At 34.9% G+C, this 21,570-nt stretch overlaps 1 protein-coding gene and 2 long non-coding RNA genes across 4 annotated transcripts; 2 read left to right on the top strand and 1 right to left on the bottom strand.

The window, feature by feature from the left end:
- The first annotated feature begins 2,790 nt into the window (after positions 1-2,790).
- LOC106173204 (vacuolar protein sorting-associated protein 35-like) lies at positions 2,791-21,480 on the top strand. The gene is made up of 14 exons (XM_087010713.1): positions 2,791-2,928; positions 7,407-7,651; positions 8,089-8,403; positions 8,573-8,656; positions 8,995-9,104; positions 14,719-14,815; positions 15,067-15,215; positions 15,528-15,735; positions 16,165-16,320; positions 16,934-17,056; positions 17,638-17,817; positions 18,253-18,492; positions 19,404-19,547; positions 20,131-21,480. Exons 3-14 carry the CDS (start codon positions 8,251-8,253, stop codon positions 20,308-20,310), a joined length of 1,824 nt encoding a protein of 607 aa, XP_086866839.1. The 5' UTR covers positions 2,791-2,928; positions 7,407-7,651; positions 8,089-8,250; the 3' UTR covers positions 20,311-21,480.
- Positions 9,111-12,545, top strand: LOC147762231 (uncharacterized). 2 transcript variants are annotated; one of them, XR_015333852.1, is made up of 3 exons: positions 9,140-9,661; positions 10,568-10,697; positions 11,402-12,545. It is a non-coding gene; the product is annotated as an uncharacterized LOC147762231 (long non-coding RNA). The 2 variants fall into 2 exon arrangements; XR_015333851.1 differs by having other exon boundaries at positions 9,111-10,697.
- LOC147762230 (uncharacterized) lies at positions 12,538-14,345 on the bottom strand. Its single transcript, XR_015333854.1, has 2 exons — positions 13,537-14,345; positions 12,538-13,044 (listed from the first exon to the last, which is right to left on the bottom strand). It is a non-coding gene; the product is annotated as an uncharacterized LOC147762230 (long non-coding RNA).
- Positions 21,481-21,570: the final 90 nt, after the last annotated feature.

Genomic DNA, 21,570 nt, shown 5'->3' with positions numbered 1-21,570 from the left:
AGGATCTTAAAAATTTTTTGTCTTATTATTGAGCTAAAATGTTCATTAGTCTGACAAGATTGATATTTTGATGATGATTATTTAGCACAAGTTTTAAATAGTCCTACCGTTAGCTTGTGACCAACCTGGAGGTACATGTAGGCTTTCTAGCTTCAGACTGATATGAGTAGATGTTATTACTCACTGACCGCTAGGTGGTATAGTAGCCATGACCCTGTTATAAATGTCAAGCAGATCGCCCCCCTCCCCCTCCCCTTCCCTGTTCATTTTATCCATTTTGATGTACGTTTTGAGGTTTATCATTTTCTCGGGGATTAAAGGAGGAGTGGTTGCACGCCTTTTTCTATCCTAAGCAGATAATTATGAAAAGGTAATTTTTTAAGCATTTGAAGATGGTCATGTGGTATTTAGTGTTTTTAAGGCTTTGTCTCTGAATTTGATGTTTAGTAATACCACCCTCCTTGTTTAATTGGCAACTAACTTATATACTATATATTCCAATTAGTTATGTTTCAGTGGTTGTAAACCTTCAAAACTGTCACTGTGATTTTTTTTCCTCATGAGAATTGGAAAGATTATTGCACGGAACATATTTGACCGAAAATAATTTATTTTATCGTAGGGGACCACGAAAGAAACTATTTCATATTAATCTTATTGATATATATTTGAATGAAAATGTGATTTCTATAATGTGCGGTTAAACCGCGTATTGAGGCTTTAAATAACGCTTTATGTTCTGTATCATGTTTTAATTTTCAAATATCTGTTTTATTACTATGTGAATTCTATTATATACTTAATTAACCATGAGAAGAGAAATATTTAAGGCTTGTGCTACAGTTTCGAGAGCAAACTCTGTGAAAAATATTCGCTAGGACTTGTGTTCTAGATGTAGTAAAACTCAAATCAGATTATGTACATTTTAGTGGATGAGCTAACGAAATCGATCGTGCGAGGAGAACATATTTAGTCTGAATAGTCTCATAAAGAAAAAAAGGCGACAACATTTTCGTGGCATTAATAAATCTAAAAATGCTTTGGTGTTATTTATAATTTTATGCAGAAGACAAAGCAAACTGTTAATACAGAACTTAAAAAAAAAACTAGGTGTTTCTTTTCTAAACACTGAAGAAAAGAATTTCGAAAATAAAAGAAACGGAGTATTGTTTTTTTTATATACTTACCTATTTATTAATTTAGTGTGTCTATGTGTGCGTGCTTGTGTGTGTGTGTGTGTGTGTGTGTGTGTGTGTGTGTGAGAGAGAGAGAGAGAGAGGGAGTCGGGGTGGGAGGCGTAGGGTGTTCCCTTTCTGGCAGTTATCAATGCTGACAGGTGTGATAATCCAGTGGCAGCTTTAGAAGGGGGGGATCAGGGGGTCCTGACCCCCTCCCCCCTTCGATTTCTGAAAAAAATCACGCCAATGTTCCCCTCTTGAAATAAAAAATTTGGAAAAATGGACACGGTTGCCCTCAGAAAACACCCAAAATTTTCCAACGCCAACGGGGGTCGGCTTTGCATCCGCGCCCCCCCCCCCCCCCTCGTTTTTGTGGGTGGGGGTTGGGAAAAATTTTAAAATTATAAGCAAAATGGTGAATTTTGGTAGCGTTGATATAAATGGGTATACAATATTTTAAGTCTTTTTTTTTTTTCAAAAGTTATAAATACAAGAAGTAAAAGAAAAAACAACACTTTTATCATCACTGCTAATGCTAAATACGTTAAATTTAGGTCATATATCTACCAGTCAGACTAGAATGTCTCTCAATTGTCACAGTTACCGGTATTTTTCATAGAATTAATGTACCATTTAATTCCAGTAAACTGTCAGTAAGGGAAAAGTTATTCAATATTATCTATCACCGTGTTTTTCTTCTTCTCGGTGATATGGTTGTTTAATGAGTAACGCAAACTCAACTTTGAAATTGTTTTATTCTAGCGGTGACTTTCTATACAGTATACAAAGATGATAGTAACGTCTGCTAAAAGATCATTGATACGTGTTGTAACCTCTGATGCTCAGAAATGTATGTTGAGGTATCAACCCGCTCCCCTTTTTATTCTATTCGGCCACCACGCCCAAACAGCCGCCGAATTTCCAGATTTTATATATTCCGAAGTATCTTCCAGTTTTAAACTAGAATAAGATAAAAAATAACATGAAATCCCAGGTCTTCCCAGCCTCGATCCTTTGGATATTAGTTAAGTTGATAAAAACCATACACTCTTGATTTCTGTCCATTGCCGAACGTACATGTACCCTAACTTAATCCAAAGCATGCATAAAATATCATCATGATAACATTCCCAACCTATTATGCCTTTTTTCCCCAAATATGTAGACACCAAAAAGCAAATAAGCATTTCAACAATATTTGAGAAAAAATCAACAACGCTGTCAAACGGACAGTCATATATAAGTATAAATGTCAAAACTGAGAGAAGCAGTGAGTTTGAAACATAACTCAGATCCACACCTGGAAAATCTCAATTTGCAAAAAAAGTCAAATCAGGTTGGATTCTGAACTCGCACATTATTTCAGTTGTATGAGTCCTTTATACAATTATTTGAAAATATTGAGTTACACTGTTTTCGAATTTCCTTTAATTGAGTTTGCGAATACAAATACAAGGAAAATGCTTGGCAATCACGGACACAATGTCTGTCCATATAGTAATAGAAATGAAAATACAAGCGCAGACTGTTCCCATTGTGCTAGAGGAGATAGAGAGAGGTTCATTGTCCCAATTGTGTTAGAGGAGATAGAGATAGGCAATCGGAACTACTCGGATTTCTCCGCACTCGACAATAACCTTGCACTCCTTGGACGTGATGGCATCAGGTGGCATCCAGGTTGATTGTCAATCGGCAATTCTCGGCCGATTCCGCAAGCTCCCCAGATAGCAAGATGACGACGGTCAAACTGGTAGGTAGACAGACGAATTTAAGGAAAGTGAAACCTCTGTTGATGGGAAAGCTGGTTGGCTTCACAGTAATGTGCGTGTTGAGGAGATGAGATGTAACATAAAAATTTGAATTTGAGGCAGCTGGTTTTCATTTCTAACTTTTTGAGGCCTTTGCTTTCATGCGTTAGCACAGCCAGTACATATCAGAATCGTCAGTAGGAGTGCGAACGCATGAATTTTCGTGCTATATAGTGCCCTATCTCAGTTGTTATTCCGGTGTCACGTGTACGGTCCGTTCTGCGTGAACCATCCGTCCTGACCGATTGTACACGCAGCAGCAACGTGTATTAGCCGTTCCGTGAATGATCCGTTGTTATTCACCTGTTATATTGTTATTCAACTGTTATATTCGAGTAGTTCATTTTCCACCTCATTATACATTTACTATGATGGGGATAAAATTCATGTGTTAATTGATAATTTTGATAGAGAATCAGCTTCAAATAACAGTTCGACGCATGGATGAACCTACCGTGGACGGGCCGTCGTTATTCAGCTGCTGGCTACTATTTTAGTATTGATTTTACTAGGCTAGTGTGTTGATATGGCCACCTGAGAGAAATAGCAGTAGAGGTGAACATCTTTAAGATATGAATACTTCTAAAGATTATGTTTGAATTTGCAGTATGTTCTCAACAGCGCGTGTTTATTAAAGACTAAGAATGTATTGACGACTCTATATGGGCATTTTTACAATCCTGGGCACTTTTCAGATTTTCCCACATATTGCTAATTAACAAATTACATACATACGATCAAAGAATTCTTTTATCACTATGTTAGAGAATGGTGTAAGTGAAGATAAACACTGAAAATAGAAACCAAATATCACCACCGAGTCCAAAGATATGCTAAAGCAAAGCCCGAAAAATGACCAAAAATTTTTCCCGTTTTAGTCATATGAAATAAAAAGCAATCTGAAATAAATTAAAACAGTGTTTGACATTGCATTTTTTTGGATTATAAAACACTCAGTAGTATGGTGGAAGCAAAAAAGTTTAAATATTAACAGGAGAGAGGTGTATCCTAGTAAAAAAAGCCTTTTAATGGCATGCTGGTATTTCCGTTAAACGAAATGTCCATTCCGAAACAAAAATAAATGACTTTCAGAAAATATATCATAAAACATACAGTATAATTTACCATCCTAATCATTATTTGGATGTATTGGTATTGTTTGTATCAAATAATGAAATCTGCGCGATGATTCTGGAGCTTGACATGGAGTGCAAAATAACCCTACCGTGTTTTTCCGTTAAATTTGTCCATTCCGAAACATTGGGTTTTTCTTACATAAAAAGAACATGTTGACACCTAGCCAGTAACAATATATATTTCTCTAAAGCCCAGGACATGTGATATTTATTTTTATATAAGAAAACCCCAGTGCACAAAAACCCATTTAACTGTGGTCTTTTTTGAGATGCTTGTTAAAAATTGTCCATTCCGAAACAAAGTACCTTTACATTGCCAATGTTATAAATAGAGAGAATTCTGTCTTTAATGCTGTATGTTTCACTTGACATTAGCAAATTACTGTTAGAGCATCATGCATATGACATGAAAATAATAGAAAAACATTTCTTCAATGGCATCTTTTTAAATTTCTATATATATCCTCAACAAAAAAATTCATTTTTGCGAGTCAGGATCTTTTCTTTGGATCTACTAGAACTTCCATTGCATATTTTCCCAAAGTTCATGTATTCAAAGTTAAATTAACAATTAATTGAAGAGATTATATCAGTATAAATAGAAATATAGGCAATTTGGATGCTTTGTATCGGAAAGGACATTTTTTAACACATTGTCTAAAACACTTGTTTACTCTTTGGTCTGCTCATCTATTTATTATTCATGAGGAAGAGGATGATGGGAAGCACATCAAATTTATGTAGAATATCATTTTGAATAATATAGCTTTCCTTACTTTAAGTACTGCTTACTTATGATGTACAAAAAAGTATTCGAAAATAGTTATGAGGCTACACGTGTTAAAGATGCAAGAGTCAGTTCACTGGCACGGTTTACAGAGGCGCTTGCAGGCAGACACAGGGTTATAATTAACTTCCTGTGATTATCTATAATATATACATACATCATGATATATATATATATATATATATATATATATATATATATATATATATATATATATATATACACACCATTTAAGCAATTTCGTTAATGTTAAATAAATGTCCATTCCGAAACACAGGACATGCCTAAAAGGACATATTTAAAAATGTAATTACTAAATTTAAACCTGACCTTGTCAAATAATATTTTATACAGCTATGAGCTGTAACAAAAGGAAGTAGAATAAGGTATAATGGAGTGTAGAAGACTCTATTTTATATCATGATCAAATACTAAGGGAGTAACATTTCAAAAAAGAATCAAAAACTATCCAAAATGACCAATTAATGTAATAAAAACAATTCAGTTTTAATCTAGTTTACTCATATTTTGTCTAATGATTGCTTCACCTTGCTGTACCTTGTAAACCAACATACTATGAGATCTTAAGGCAATTTCATAAATGTTAAACAAATGTCCATTCCGAAACAAGGACATGTCTAAAAGGACATATTTTTAAACATGTCTTTACTGTTGGTAAATCTGACATTGTCAAATAATATTTTATACAGCTATGCACTGTAACAAAAGAAACTAAAATAAGGTATAATGGCGTAAAGAATACCTGGAATATATCTCAGAATCAATATTTAATAAAATAAAATTCCAGTAATGAATTACTAGTACAAAATAGACAAAACAAGCACAAAATGTAATAAAAAGACTTCAATTTTAGTTCAGCTTCCACCTATTTTGCCCAGTTATTCATAGACTTCACCTAAAACTTGTAAAAACTCAAATACTACAATATATTAAAACAATATCATAAATGTTAAAAAAATGTCCTTTCCGAAACAGGGATGTTTCGGAAAGGACATTTATTTTAACATGACACTGCAATTAGCACACATGTCCATGCAAAATAATATTTTACACAATCATGAAGCATAACATAAAGAACTAATGCAAGGTAAAGTGAAGTACAGAAGTCCTCAGAATATCTCAGAATCAAAAACTTCATGGAGTCACATTTAATACTGAAACAGGAAAATTACAAAATGTCATTGATTCGTCAAATTTTGGATATTTCATCCATTTTTTTTGCAAATACATAAAAGAGCAATACTCCCTGAGTAAAACTAAGTGGTTTTTTGGAGATCAATACCTTAAATTACCATAAAAGTCACACACTTCAAGGTTTAGCTTATGAAAATTAAAAAAATGATTTTCAAAATTCAAATGATCATATCTTTATACATACACAAGGTTTTATCTCGGGATTGTCATTTCTTATACCCTTCAGGTCTATACTTTCAAGAAAAGTACACATTTCAACACAAAAATGACTTCTATTTTTGACCCTTGGTGGGAAAAAAAGGAGCCCAGGATTGTAAAAATGCCCATATAGAGACGGACTGTACACGTCGGAAGTCCTTCAGATTTGCCTGCGTTTAGTGCGCATGAGCAGAACGGATGGTTCACGCTCCCGGCGGTACACACCACACCGGGTCGGGTTAATCTAGACCAAAACAATGGAAGACCAAAAAATTGGAAGTATATTATAGTAAAATTACACTATTTCTTTTTAATTTATCGATACTAAAACGTACATGTACAAGAAAAGGGTAATTGGTCAAAAAATATGTCTAATGAAGGCAAATAAATTTAAAGCCCTCCCACTATCATGCTTATGGGCTGATTTGATATTTGTCAGCACCTCTACTAGTAGCTTGATTTTAGTGGAACATTGTTTTGAGGCAGTGGACATTGGTCAGGTTAAGTGGTAGTGAAATGGGACAGGAGAGCAAACTCAGTGGTAGAGCGTTCACCTTGTGTGGAAGGTCTTGGGTTCGATTCACAAGCTCTCCTTATTGCAAAGTAATACCTACCAGTAACTGCATTCCTGTGCCATACTGCACATTCATGCTCTCAAACAGTTATTATTGTAAATTGTCTACAATATTTATTTGTATCTTCTTTTAAAAAGCATACATTGTTGAATTACAATTCATTTGGGAGAAAAAGATTATTCATTGTATTTTAGCATATTTTAGTTAAATGTAATTAATACTAAATGTGTTCCATCTCTCCCTAAAGTTTACTCTAGTGAAACTCAGAATTATTATCAGTTTTTTTTTTTTTGTTTTTTTTTTCGGTAAACACAGATATTAGTATCTAGTATTTAACCTTTTGAACAGGTATGGTTTTTTGAGACACCCTATATTGATACGATTGTATGTATCAATTATTATGTTAGAGTAGAAAAGAAAATTTTGAAAATACTGTTTATTTCTGAGCCTGAAATATTTTGTCTATTTTCCCTAAATAAAAGTGTAACTGTTAAAAAAATCTTTTTCAGGATGATGTGGCTTTCATTTTGGAAACTCCTGTCATGTTTATCTTGGAGATGGTCAGTGCTACACTATTAGTTTTTGCTCATGTGATAATCAAACGTGAAGCGCACATGATGGAATCAGAAACTCCACAAAAACTCATCCCATTGAGTTCCTTTACTCTGTGCCTCATCAACCAGGAGGTTGCAGTCTTTCACCCAAAAGAAGACTATAGATGAACATTATCGAGATGTAGTTGAGGATTTTTTAGGTAATTTTCTTGATATTGACTTATACAGTACAATTGGCAATGACACTAGACAGTTGCTAAAAGTCAATGTAAATCTGCAGTGTGTGCATGTTTACATGAAAAACAATTATAAAATTCTCGAAAGAAAAATCAGAACCAAATCAATAAAATGTATGTGACTTATTTATGGCTTCAGCCAGTTTGAGATACATATATGTTTGTAAGTCCAAACTCGACTTTGACTTTTAAGAAGTGTCCTACCCTACCCTTTTAAAAAAGACATGCATTAAATTTTTATTTCTCCCCCCCCCAAAAAAAAAAGTTGTTATATATAATAATGTTATATAATATAAAAATGAACAACTGGGGATTAGTTATGCCTGACCACATATAATGATGTATTATTTATTGTGTGCTCTGTGTTACGTAAAACACTGTAAAATTTTTGTGATTTTTAGGAGTGAAAATTCAGGATGTCTCACTGATAGATGGTTTGAAACTTTGTGAGGTCTGTTTTAGTAAATGCTCTGCGGCAGTAGCTTTCCGAAAGGATGCCTTAATAACTTATAAACAACAGATAAAGTCAATGCAACGATTTCATCCACCTGAACTTTGCTGAAATGAACAAACTGTGGGTGCGCATGCAGCACCAGGGACATACGCGCGACAAAGACAAGCGGGAGCAGGAGAGACGCGAGCTGCGTATCCTTGTTGGTACTAACCTGGTTCGCCTCAGCCAGTTAGAGTGCGTTGACATGGAGATGTATAAAAGGGTTTGTGACTGTTTTGTTTTGTTTCACTTTTTATAAATTTTGCTGCTTAAAAAGTGCTAAAAGATCCACGGGTAGTGTTAATAAATGCCTAATCAGTTTATAAGGCCTGTATAGTATATTTTGGTTCAATACTTGTTACCTTTAGTGTATATATTTCATTTATTTCCAGCATATCCTGACTGGTGTGTTGGAGCAGACAGTTAGCTGTAGAGATCCCATAGCACAGGAATACTTGATGGAGTGTATTATACAGGTAGTTTTCACCCAGATATGACAAATATGAGTAGTTTTTTCTCTTAAATGATTTTCAGAGTGCTTTTAGTGTGTATTTGTACCATTTTGATATGTCTTGACTATACATGTATGTCATAAAGGAGGCTACTCAGAAGTTGTTTGAACAAACTATAATCATAATTGCAGTAGTCTTTCTTTATGCAATGGACTTAATAATGTTTTTTATGTAATATGTAGGTTTTGTATGTTATATGTATGAGGCTTTTAACACTCCAAGTTTTATGGCGACTATCACTATTGTTTTTCTTATTATTAATAATAGCAATCAGTTGAAGGTGGTGTCTTAATTCCTTACAGGTATTTCCAGACGAGTTCCACCTCCAAACGCTGACCGGGTTCTTAAAGGCCTGCGCTGACCTTCACCCTGATGTCAATGTCAAGAACATCATCATAGCTCTTATTGACAGGTGATATGATGTACTCATATACAGTAAATTACAGACAATATATTAAAAGGACACAAAAGAGGATTTTCGCGCCAAAATTGATTTATCCTGATTTATCCCGAGGTTAACACTACTTTTCCGCGATTTACCAACCTTTAATCTATCATTCCCGGCACTCGCCATCACTCTGTAACATTTTTGGAAAATACAATAAAAAGAAAACCTCCGCTTAAGCGGAGGTTTACCAACAACCACCTCCATTTTCATAATTGAGCTCTCTAGACTTCCGGATCTCGCGAGATTCTCGTATTGCGACCTAGTTAAAACCAGTTCAAGCTGCCGGGAAAGGACAACGTGAAACAGGAGGCTCAGTTATGCTGGGAGTCCTTCGAAGAAGCGAAGACAGATAACAAAAAGAAAAAAGAAACGGCCTTTACAAAAAACATGCGTAAAACAGTGTATCAGCAAATGTACGACAGGCAAACAATAAACACCGGCGAGGAAGAAGGCAGATGAAAACCTGCTTGGGTGGCCATGGATACGAAGAATGGCCTGGCCGCGAAGAATTTACTGGATTTGTGAGTACCATTTACAATAATCTTTGAGATAAGACACCAGTGAAAATATTTATTAAGCACAGAGATTTATGTTTATTTACGTGTGTTCGTTGTATTTCTTAACGATTGTCAGGCTCGTCTGTCAAAATATGCCATGAAATTGTAACTAATATGAGTGGTATCGATGACAGAAATTGCAAGTGTTGCTCATATGTCGACTCTGACAGGGTTTGGGTTAGTTTATAGAGCAAAGAAAGTTTAAATAAAAACGGACATGGTGGGAGATACTAGTCTCATTACATATACATTACATATACATTACAATGACCAGGGCGAATTTTTGACTTACCGAGGGCACATTTCTTGTGCCTCTAACATCTAGGCATACCACAGTAATTAAGACATATGACAAAGATGCTATTTCTTTAGGCATCTAAATCCCAAAATGAATGTGCAGAAGCTGTTATTGTATCTAAGTTTAACCCAATGTTAAATGGCATGTCAACTATAAGTGAAAATAAATAGTAGTATATTGATTTTATATTTTAAAGACAATTTGTCTCCTTTTTACATTAAAAATAAATAAATCATAAAGGGGATATTGCATGTTTATGTTTGGTACATCTCTCTAATGTATTAAATAGTCCAGAGTAATAATTTAGATCATACAATTTTAACTTCCAACCAGTATTTCGGAGATTAAACCAATATGAAGTGATCAAGAAACTTCAAAATTAAGTTGTAGTTAATACTAGTACAGTTGAAGATGACAGTCTAGATAATTTAAGGTGATCATATTGAGAAAAATGGCATTTATACTTATTTCAGTTGAGTTTTATACTTATTTCAGTTATGTTTTTTCGTAATTTTTCTCAAACTCGATTATCTTATTTTATGTACTGTTGCTTTTTTTTTTTTTGGTTGCAGTATCAAGGTAACTTTTTCCTATGGTATGCCTGAACTGGAAGAAGTGCAGATGGAAGAGGAGGAAGATGCTGAAGAAGAGGGAATTAAAGGATCCTGATGATCCAACATGGGACTAAAACATGTCTTTAGAGTAAGCAGAATTTTAATAAGCTGATATTCATTCCTCATATATTAGGCATATAGGTGCATGATTTCTCTTTTATCAATTTTTTTTCCAAATTGGCGACACATAATGTAAACATAATGCAAGACTCTATTTCCTCCGTCAACTGAAACGAGCTAAGCTTTACCAAAGTATTGTGCACTCAATTCTAGAATATGCCTGCCCTGTGTGGCATCCAGGACTAACTATAGAGCAATGCAAACTCTAAGAGACTGACCAAACTCGTGCTTTGAAGATTATTTTCCCTGACCTATACTATGATGAAACCCTGAACCTGGCATATGTGTACTTTAGATAAACGAAGAGATCTGTGCAAAACTTTCTTTTACAAAATAACTGAATCCTCTGACAAACTGAATCACATCTTTATTGATCAATCCAATCGTCTTTTAAGATCAAACAATAGTAACAAAGTGCCACAATTTAAGACCGACAGATTCTGATGCTTTTTTATTCCGTATGCACTTTTAAATTTCCAATAGTATTATGTTGTCTTTTATCCTAAGAACAATAATTTTAAAGTTCAATTAGCAGTCTTTTAACTCAGTTTTATTCAAGCAAATATTCACTTTATTTTCATTATAATTTTCTTAACACTATGTACAACTTCAACCCACTGGGTTGCAATCTTAATAAATTATTATTATTATTATTTTGATTTGCTTTTTTAGACCTAAAGGTTATGAGCAACTGCCAGTATGATGTCCTGAAGAAGAGTTTTTTTACATGGAAGAGGAACTCCATGGCTCTCCACCAAAAAAAGATGAACTTTTCTTGAGGGTCCAAAGCGGGGACGAGTTGGATAGTGAGAGACTTTTCCTGACTTTCGAGTGCTGCTTACAGGATATATTCAGTGAACTCATCTTGCCAATGTGACAAAGCATAATCTGCTGACTTCAAACCATCTAGCACTTACATGTATGCTATAATGCAGACAGATTGGAAATCAAGGTGGTCTTTCCTCCCAAACCTAAGTCATATGCCTGATATTGAGAATAAACCATTTTGGTCCAGCATTTACTTCTTAAATCTAAATGACATCAAATGTATTATGGAATATGGTACTGGTGGCATATTGTGATTTCAACTTGATTTTAAACCAGTGTGTTGTTAGATTTTGTAAGATCACCAGTTGCAGTTTTGTGACTTTGTTACAGCATAAAATTCTGTATTTGGCAAATGACTGCATGTCATTTCTTTTAAGATCTACAAAAATGGTTTGAGTGAACACTTGTGCCTGTATTCAATTCTCCACTCAGCCATTATTTAGAATTCATGCAGGGAAGCTATGCCTGTATTTTTTAAAGAAATATTTATACCTTTCTATTTATTCCCTGCACATCTTGGAAAAGTATGTGTGAATATCTTACTGATGAAACAATTTATGTTTGTGTAAGTTGGGTTGGTCCTTTCTTATGACACATCCCTTTGCATGGAGACAGCTCACGTGAGTCAATACACTGACAGAGAGGGGGATAATTTGTTGATCTGCAATCCTCATGGGTCTGCATGTACATCAGACTCTTAACATGATAGCCTGGCTATTAATAAGTCTCTCTCAAAAATGTTATCATACTATAATGTGTACTGCACAATGTGAAAGTTTGTGAATGCTTGAATAGAAGGCTTATTTATGAAGATGGCATTAATGAGTATGAAAATAATTATGCATTCTAGCTTACAGAATCTGTGTATGTCTCATTCATTACATGTGACAGGTAATAATAAAGATGATTTGGCCAAATTCCAAACTTATGTAGCAAACTTTGTTTATTCTTGTATTTTTGCCAAATATAAATAAAAGATGTTTCAATATTTAAACTTTTATTTCATTCATAATCTCTACCCAGTTAATGCTTCATTGATACTGCAGCTTATGCTTTGTACATAACAATATGTTGATTAATAATAACAGTTGGATAGTACATGTTAATTTACTAAAGGGCTAGTTCTTAGAAAAACATGTTCGACATTAAAATATATTCTAAAAAAGTTTTCAAGTATTGCATTAGAATTGAATCTTTGGATGTATTTGACAAAATTATAAAATTATTGAAGACTTGACAATGCACAGAAAATAAAGGCCTTGAGGCTCTCGCTGATCTCAGTCTTGTCACTTTAAATACATGTACATGGGCATTATAATATAAAACTGTTCACTCGGTTTTGGTAAAAGGTGGTGGATCATGTGGTCATCGCTGCAAATTTTTTGTAGCAGTCTTTTACACAACTTGTCACACCGACATTGAAGTGATGCAGTATTGTAAGATTGGAGTGCTTCCTGGTATGAGTTTTCCAGACATAACTTGAGGCACTGTAATAGTAAAATTACATAAAATGGTTATAAAGAAAAAAATGTATTGATATTATCATAACAGCACTATTCTTTAACAAAAATCAACAAATTAGAGGGCATGATCACTACATGATAACCAGCTTATTATAAAGAAGCAAGTCTGATTATGGCAAAAAAAAAAAAAAAAATTAAATTTAAATATCTGCAGCTGCATTAAATCATAAAGGCCACAAGAAGAAATAACATAATCACACATGGTTTCAAAGAACTGATGTAAAAAAATCACACTAATATTCCCCACTTGGAATTAGAATTTTGACTAGCTAATTTACTACAGTAAAGTGCTAAACCGTACCAAATGGCACTGTTCACCCTCTAAAATACCAAAGTTTTAAGCAGGCCCAGGACCCCACGCCAACTAGGGGGGGTCGGCTTTGCATCCGCGGACCCCCCCCCCTTTCAAATATTCCTGGATCCGCCCATGTTATACTGCTAAAATTATTAACATACCTGATCTCTTCACTCGTGCTTGAAGGGATGTATCACCCAATTCCTCCTCTGAAAGGCTAAAAAATCATTCCTTATAATCATATTCATTGACAATATTATTAAATTTACAAATAAGCTAACGTAGTTACGTGCCGTACAAAGAACACCCTCTAACCCCACTAGTACTCGAGTTACATTGTATATCTCATGGGATTCCCCTGCGAGAATATGGTGTGAGGTTAGTCTGTAAGTACTGGTAGATGACCACATTGAGCAGAAAAGGGTATTCCTCCTGCTTTACAGAACTATCGATACACCTCAGGGGTAAAGTGCACTATCTCGCTTTATATAACTAGTAGTACGTACCCAGTGCGAGTGATTTGGCTGCGAGTGCGTTACCCGAGGAAACGTTAATTATTAGCAGTTATCTACGCTTTTTAACTTCCTCTGCCAGACATTTTGATTTCCACTGCCATCTTCCCATTTTAAAGTACTTTTGGTAAATATAACTCGCTTACCTGCAAAGATTCGGTGAGCAATTCCTCTTCTCCTTCACGTCCACGCTCACCTTCGAAACGGCATGCTGTCTGCATTGTTTACATCTCGTATCTGAGTCGAGAAGCCGCGTTATTTCAAACTGTGTCAAGATGGCTGACGCCCGGGGTTCGAAAGTGGACGGTGAATATGATTCTTTTTTTCGATATTGATTAAGGCCATTTACCTGCCATTTTATGCTTTACCCATAGCAATTGTTCTCAGATAAGTTAAAAAAGAAGCAATCCATGCACTAAAAAGGCGTTTTTAATCCTATTTTTTGTCCCTTTAATCTTGTTAAGCTTGAAGCATTGAATTGATATTTTGTTGTAATTATAAAGTGTAGCTTTCAAATTTTCAAATCTACTCAGTACTAGCTCGTTTTGAACTTGTTTTCTCTTTAATGTTAGAGGTTAATGGAAAAGATACTAACTGGAAAATTTAGACACCTACTATAATCTTTCCCAGCAACTTCCAGTGATTTGCACCAGTAAGGAGAGAGGTCAACTGCAAAATCCAACAGAGATACGACTTAAAGTTTAGTATCATTCAAAATAATCGTCTTATGAAGCATCTCTACCTGAACCTGGAAGTGTAAAAGTCTTTGCAAGAACAGTTATATTTCCTGTCAAAATTTGAAGTCATGTGTGTTTTTCTTTGTTTCAACAGACTTGCCCAATTTGCCAACAAAGAGGAAGGTGTTGGTATACCACAAGACATCCAACTTTTTGATATATTTTCACAGCAGATTTCTCAAGTCATTCAGGTAAAGAAAACAGTGACAGCAACTATGACAATTTCCAATGCCTTCGATAATTATGAATTATGCTGACTGTCCTTCAGAGAATATCTTATATGTAGCTGTTATTTTATAATCTATATAAACAAGACCAAGCTAGCTGGCTCTACGTATCCCTGTTCCCTGTGAAAATTACACCCCAATCCTTTGAAAAACCCATTGCTGTTGCTGTTTATGTTCTATAGACAAAATTTTCAATAGATTTCTCAATATTTCAGAATCGTCCTGATATGCCTCCTGAAGACATCGTTTCCCTGCAGGTGGCGCTGATCAACCTGGCCCTGAAGTGTTACCCAGACAGGGTGGATTACGTGGACAAGGTCCTGGAGACAACTGAGGAGATCTTTAACAGGCTCAACCTGGACCAGTGAGTAGTTTGCAGGGGTGGTTGGTTTGGGGTTCCAGGCCTGCCTTAGGGCCTGAAAAATTTTGGTATTTTAGAGGGGGAACATTGCCATTTGGTACGGTTTAGAATTAAGATTCAACTAGTCAAAATTCAAACCATTGGTGTGAATTTTTTTTTCAGTAATTGAAGGGGGGATCAGTGAAGGGGGAAGCAGTGTTTGTGTGTATTTAGTGATATGACAATATTCTATTCAGGTGTGTGTGTGTGTGTGTGTGTGTGATAGTAGTCAGGTAGTTATATGATATAACATGTTATCTCTCTTGTATTTGACAGCATAGAGAATTCCAGTGCAGTTTCCAAGGAGTTGATGCGCCTTATGAAGATCCCAGTGGACAGCTATAATAACATACTGACCGTTCTGCAGCTGGAGCACTTCGGTCCACTCTTTGAGTACTTTGACTTTGCCGCCAAGAAGAGCATGAGCTCGTACATTATAGTGAATGCATTAGATAATGATATAAAGATACCATCACAGGAACAGGTTTGTCTTTTGATATTTTGGAATATTTCTTGTTTCATTTGAAATATTTTGAGATATTTCATGCATTTTTAAGTATTATTTATTTTTTAGTATTTTTAAATTGAAATTTTTTGTAGTTTCTGGTAATATATATTTGTTTCTCAAGTGTCAAAGTCATATAACATCTCACATTATGTATGAGTAATAGATAAGGCATATTGGGCAAATCAAAAAGGCTGCACTACTAGTATTTAGTCACCAAATTTAATATTCTGTACTCACTCTTTTTTACTATGTTCTTCTTATTAAAAATTGTGTAAAACACTTTTTAATTACGAAAGTTGTTAAATTTTTGTAGCATTTAATTTTCATTTAAACATATCTGTATCTTGTCTGATCAAGCTGTGAAAAATAAAACAGGTAAGGAAAATATACATTGTTCACAATCAGGTTGATGCAATATTGAACTTGGTGGCGCCACTGGTTTGTGACCAAGAAGGACAGCCCCAAGATGATATTGACCCAGAAGATTTTGCAGAGGAACAAGGCCTGATGGGAAGGTTAATTAACCTCATGCAGGCGGAAGATGCTGACCAACAATATTTGGTATGACAGTAACCAAAGGAAAATATTTAAATTTGTAAAAGTCTTATGTGTTTGTTTTATATGTATTATCTATTGATATAATGTTTAATATGTATTATCTATTGATATAATGTTTTATATGTATTATCTATTGATATAATGGCTGGGGTAGCTCTGGCAATTTTTTTCTCATAGCCAAATCACTGCTTTTTCCTCACTTTTTTCTTCATATGGTTGAAATTTGACTAAAACAAGTTAAATCCACCATTTTGTGTTTAGTCAATTTTAGTTTTAGCATTTGGCGAGTGTTAGTTCTATGGTATAAATTTTGACAAACCTAGTGAGGAGAGGCTTTATAATTGCAAAATAAATCTCATTCAGTGCAATGCATAGATTAGATGTATATTTTTCAGTTATAACACGTACATTATGCATAATTATATGCAAATAAGAATTTTTCTGGTGTGAAAAAAGGTATGTTTTGGAAATGCTGTTTTGTCTCTAATCTTTTTATTAGCTAAGGTCTGTGACATTAAATGGTTGATTGGTTCAGTGTGAAAAAAAAACAGCAGACCACAGCTACAGTATGTTTTTCAAATATGTCCCATATTAAAGTAATTTGGTTTGATTTCAGATCTTGAATGCGGCCAGGAAACACTTTGGAAATGGTGGGAACATGAGGATTAAGTACACCCTGCCTCCATTGGTGTTTGCAGCCTACAAATTGGCTTTCAAGTACAAAGAACTAGAAGAGGAGGTGAATGTTTTGTGTGTCATTAACAGATTATGATATGATCTATCAATAAGGTGCTAAACATACAGAAATCCTTTGTATTCATCAGAGAGAGAGAGAGAGGGGGGCATATTTATTTGCATTTATTGCTACTGATTGAGTGTGTGTGAGAGAGAGAGAGAGAGACTGCCCTACCCAACTACCAGACTCGGTCGCATTTCACAATATTATACCCTGGAACAAATTTTGAGATGAGATGCACTACTTTCCAGCCCTGCTCAGAATCATCGCTATCACTTCGCATACTAGGCAAGAGTGGTGTCATGTCTGATACTTTGAAGCGCATACTGATACACACCTTGAAAACGGGTAGTGTGGTCCAATTTACTGGTGAATTCAGGATCATTCATGTCTGGTAGTTGGGTAGGCCTACACACCTTGAAAACGGGTAGTGTGGTCCAATTTACTGGTGAATTCAGGATCATTCATGTCTGGTAGTTGGGTAGGCCTGAGAGAGAGAGAGAGAGAGAGAGAGAGAGTTTTGTTTTTGATATCTCCATTTGAAGCAGGTTCCCATTTTCAATCCATATTTCATCCATTTCTAGGATGATAAGTGGGAGAAAAAATGTCAGAAGATTTTCCAGTTTTGTCACCAGACGATAGGAGCCCTGATAAAGGCAGAGATGGCCGAGGTCCCGCTTAGACTCTTTCTTCAGGGAGGACTGGCTGCTGGAGAGATAGGATTTGAAAACCATGAGTCTGTAGCATATGAATTCTTGTCACAGGTGAATATTTATACAGGTATTAGCGTCGGGTTAGATCAGTATGTTGTCTTGTAGACCTCAGAAATAGTGATGTCCATGGAGCACAGTTGTCTTATGAATGAAATGTTTCCTTTACTCTGTTTGATCAGTGTTATGTTTGATCACTGGTAAATATTCAATGTAATAAGATCTTGGATTCGAAGAAAGGTTATATTTTATATTAATTTTATAATTTGATTTTCAGTTATTCTTTATAAGTTAAAAAATTTTAGTAGGATTTTTATAAGTTTGTGAAAATTAAGAGTAACATTTAAATGTCTTGATACAAGTAATGAAAGTATTTGCTTGGTTAGCTGTAGATTGAGAATCTTCAAATTTTTTCTTATTTAAATCAAAACAGAAAATACTTTCACATTGCAATATCTCTAGTATCTAAAAAACATCTGTTTCTTCCAGGCATTTTCGCTGTACGAGGATGAAATCAGTGACAGTAAGGCGCAGCTCTCTGCCATCACTTTAATCATTGCCACATTTGAGAAAATGAAGTGTTTTGGAGAAGAGAACCATGAACCTCTCAGAACACAATGTGCTCTGGCAGCCTCCAAACTTCTGAAGAAACCAGACCAGTGTCGTGGTGTGGCTACGTGCTCACATCTGTTCTGGTCAGGAAAAACGCGAGAGTCCGAAGGGGAAGAGGTAAGGGCTGGCCAATAGTGATGATTATCACAATAGAAATTTATTATTAATGCCACTGTAACAGGAATGGTATTCCTCTAGGAACTGTAGTGCACTTCCCACTACTTTGTACGGGTGACATTCCTCCCATATACTGACCCCAATACTCCAACGAACCCTAACCTGTACTAATCATATGGGAGCCTGGACTTCCATTTCTAGGACTTCCATTCCTGTATACCACATTAATTAATATATTCATTAATTATAGTGACATGTGTAAAAAATACCCAGTCCTTCGGGATTATAAGACACCAAGCGAGTATCTAGTTTAGCACCTGCTATTTGTATGTTGTGACTCTGTTCAGCTTTCTTAATTGGAAGTGGGCGATGAAAATGGTGACTTCTTTCTTTTATGAGAACAGCAAAAGTCTGGAACAGCTAGCTGATAGTGTTTGGTGATACTTTTTTATAAGACTTCCAATAAAAGGAGTAGCTAAGACTTCCAATTTGTATTTTTTTCAAATTCATTGTTCATGAAAGTTAAATATGTATTAACCCAACATTTATAATAATGATAAGATACAGAAAATTTTGATGATTTGTTAAAATCGTTGAATTAATTGATATACTGACCAAAAGAAAAAAAAAGCAATTATGAAATATGTTCCTCATTTTTGGTGGAACAGTGTACATAACTGGGGAGTTACTCTAAGGTGGTCAGAGTGTGAACTTTGTACTTAACGACTTGCCGCATGACCAGAGCTCACTTGCCAACAACAGGCGATACAAACAGATTGACCTCATGATGCTGATGGCATCTTTTTTTCCTTTCCAGAGAAAAATCATCATCAGGATATTGATTATTAGAATTTATTATTTGGACAATTATCAGTACATTATTAAATTTTATTGATGATATGTACTTCCAGGTCCAGGATGGTAAACGTGTGATGGAGTGTCTGAAGAAAAGCCTGAGGATAGCCAACCAATGCATGGACAGCTCTGTCCAAGTGCAGCTCTTTGTGGAGATCCTCAACCATTACATATATATGTATGAAAAAGGAAATGACCAGGTGAAATAATTATTGCAGTGTTTTGAATCTTATTGCAGGGTCACTTTTTTTTTCAATCTACCACATTAGGAAATATTTTTTAGTTTTATAATTATTATTTTGGATTTTATCATGGATTATATTAAAAATGTGCTGACGAAACGTGCCTTGATAGACAATATATACTGTATGCATGGAAACAGAATGGATTTTAATTTAAATATCTCATTATTCAGGTTTGATTGTTAGTAGTTTTGATCAATTTAGTACTTTACTGGGTCCAACTATGAATAGTAGTATTTAGAAGTAAATTTGAATATTCTTTATTTTAACATGTCTCCAAACTGCACTGGATCCACATGCATGCATACATGATCACATACACGTAGAAGCATAAACATACATACATACGCTCACATACCCTTATATTACATTAAAGAATAATATATCCAACTCTATTAGATTTGTGTTTTGGTGAAGCTAACTATACAGTAATTCTATGCCTAATTTAAAGATCCATTTAGCAAGCACTGGAACAATTTGTTCAAAAATATATCTTTGTGATTAGTCCAGTAATCAGACTTCTTTTCCTTTCTTTCCTCAGATGACGGTCCAGGTGCTAAATCAACTGATCGGAAAGATCCGTGAAGACTTGCCTAACTTAGAATCCAATGAAGAGACTGAGCAGATAAATAAGCATTTCCAGAACACCATTGAGCATTTAAGACTGAGACAGGAGTCACCAGAGAATGATGGACCTACTTATGAAGGTCTCATTCTTTGATGTTTCTACAATCTCATTAATGGGAAATGGAAATTTCACACAAAAAAAATCCTCCTTTTAACTGCATCAATAAGTGTTGTTAGCATAATCTATCTGGATGATTACTTTGGTGTTAGTTGGATATTGTACATTTTACGTCGGTTCTGTATGCCATATTAAGTGAAAAGTTCATACAAGGATTATCCCAGGATTTAAAAGGGTCTTGAAGAAATATGTACCATCATTGGCCCTTTACCATGACATTGAGCTCTTCTGGTCCCAGGAAGTTGACTTGCTGGGCTGTGGTCTTGTATTTGTTTTCATATATTGGCACTTAATGGCAATGCTGCCTCTGATCAATGTACCTACCTGAATCATGCAATGATGTATGAAGATAGAGTATTGAATGGTGAGCCTTTTTGGGGAACTTGTTGCTGAAAGGGATTCAGTTTAAACATCACACTGTATGTGATGGTTACTTCAGTACACATATGGAGATAGGGCCAATTTCTCTTGTCATTGTTCATGTGTCGCTTTCTTAAACTTGGTTTTACTGGGGGTAAACCACAGTACCTTTAATCCCCATAGATTGGGAATTAGCCTAGAATGCAGATAGGATTACAAGTCACCAGGAGTTCAACTACATCTGTAAAAAATGACTATTTATTTAACTATTATGTCATATATGTACTGCATGCTGCTAAGTGCAAATTGTTTTGTAAGAGCAAAAATGAAAATGATTAAAAAGTTTAAAAATGAATAAGAAAAAAATAAAAATGAAATACTTAAGTGTAATTGGATTTCAAGGTGTAATTGCTTGGACCGAGGACAAACTAAACAAGTTGTTCACTGGGTGCTTACTTGGACCCATCTTGAGCAGTTTATTATTGCAGGAATCAGGTTGGGGAAAAAATGGGGAAATGTGCATTTGCGTTTATACACAAGTGAAAGAAAACAGCTGAAATGATATCCTTAGTTGGAATTTAAAAAGGTGAGAAAGTGCAAATGACACAAAAAATGTGTACAGGCAATTCACAAAATTTATCGATCCTTGCTTATTCCATATAATTTTCAAATTAAACGAAAGTGATAAGACTTAGTAAAATTGGTACTGAAAAAGATAAATGTCTGTACCTACATGTACGTTTATTTTCTTCCATGAGGGCAATAATAAATATTTATCATCAGGGACACTTCATAGCCTAATTACAAAACTAAAATGCCGCTTACGGTGAAGGAACACAGATGGTGATTTCTTTAAGTATGACAATTGGGGGGGGG

The sequence above is a fragment of the Lingula anatina genome, chromosome 4 (genome assembly GCF_051362555.1).
Source record: "Lingula anatina isolate TDL-2025a chromosome 4, LinAna3.0, whole genome shotgun sequence".
Classification (NCBI taxonomy): Eukaryota; Metazoa; Brachiopoda; class Lingulata; order Lingulida; family Lingulidae; genus Lingula; species Lingula anatina.
Note: the sequence above shows the minus strand (reverse complement) of the source record. Positions and strands in the feature narration are given on the sequence as shown.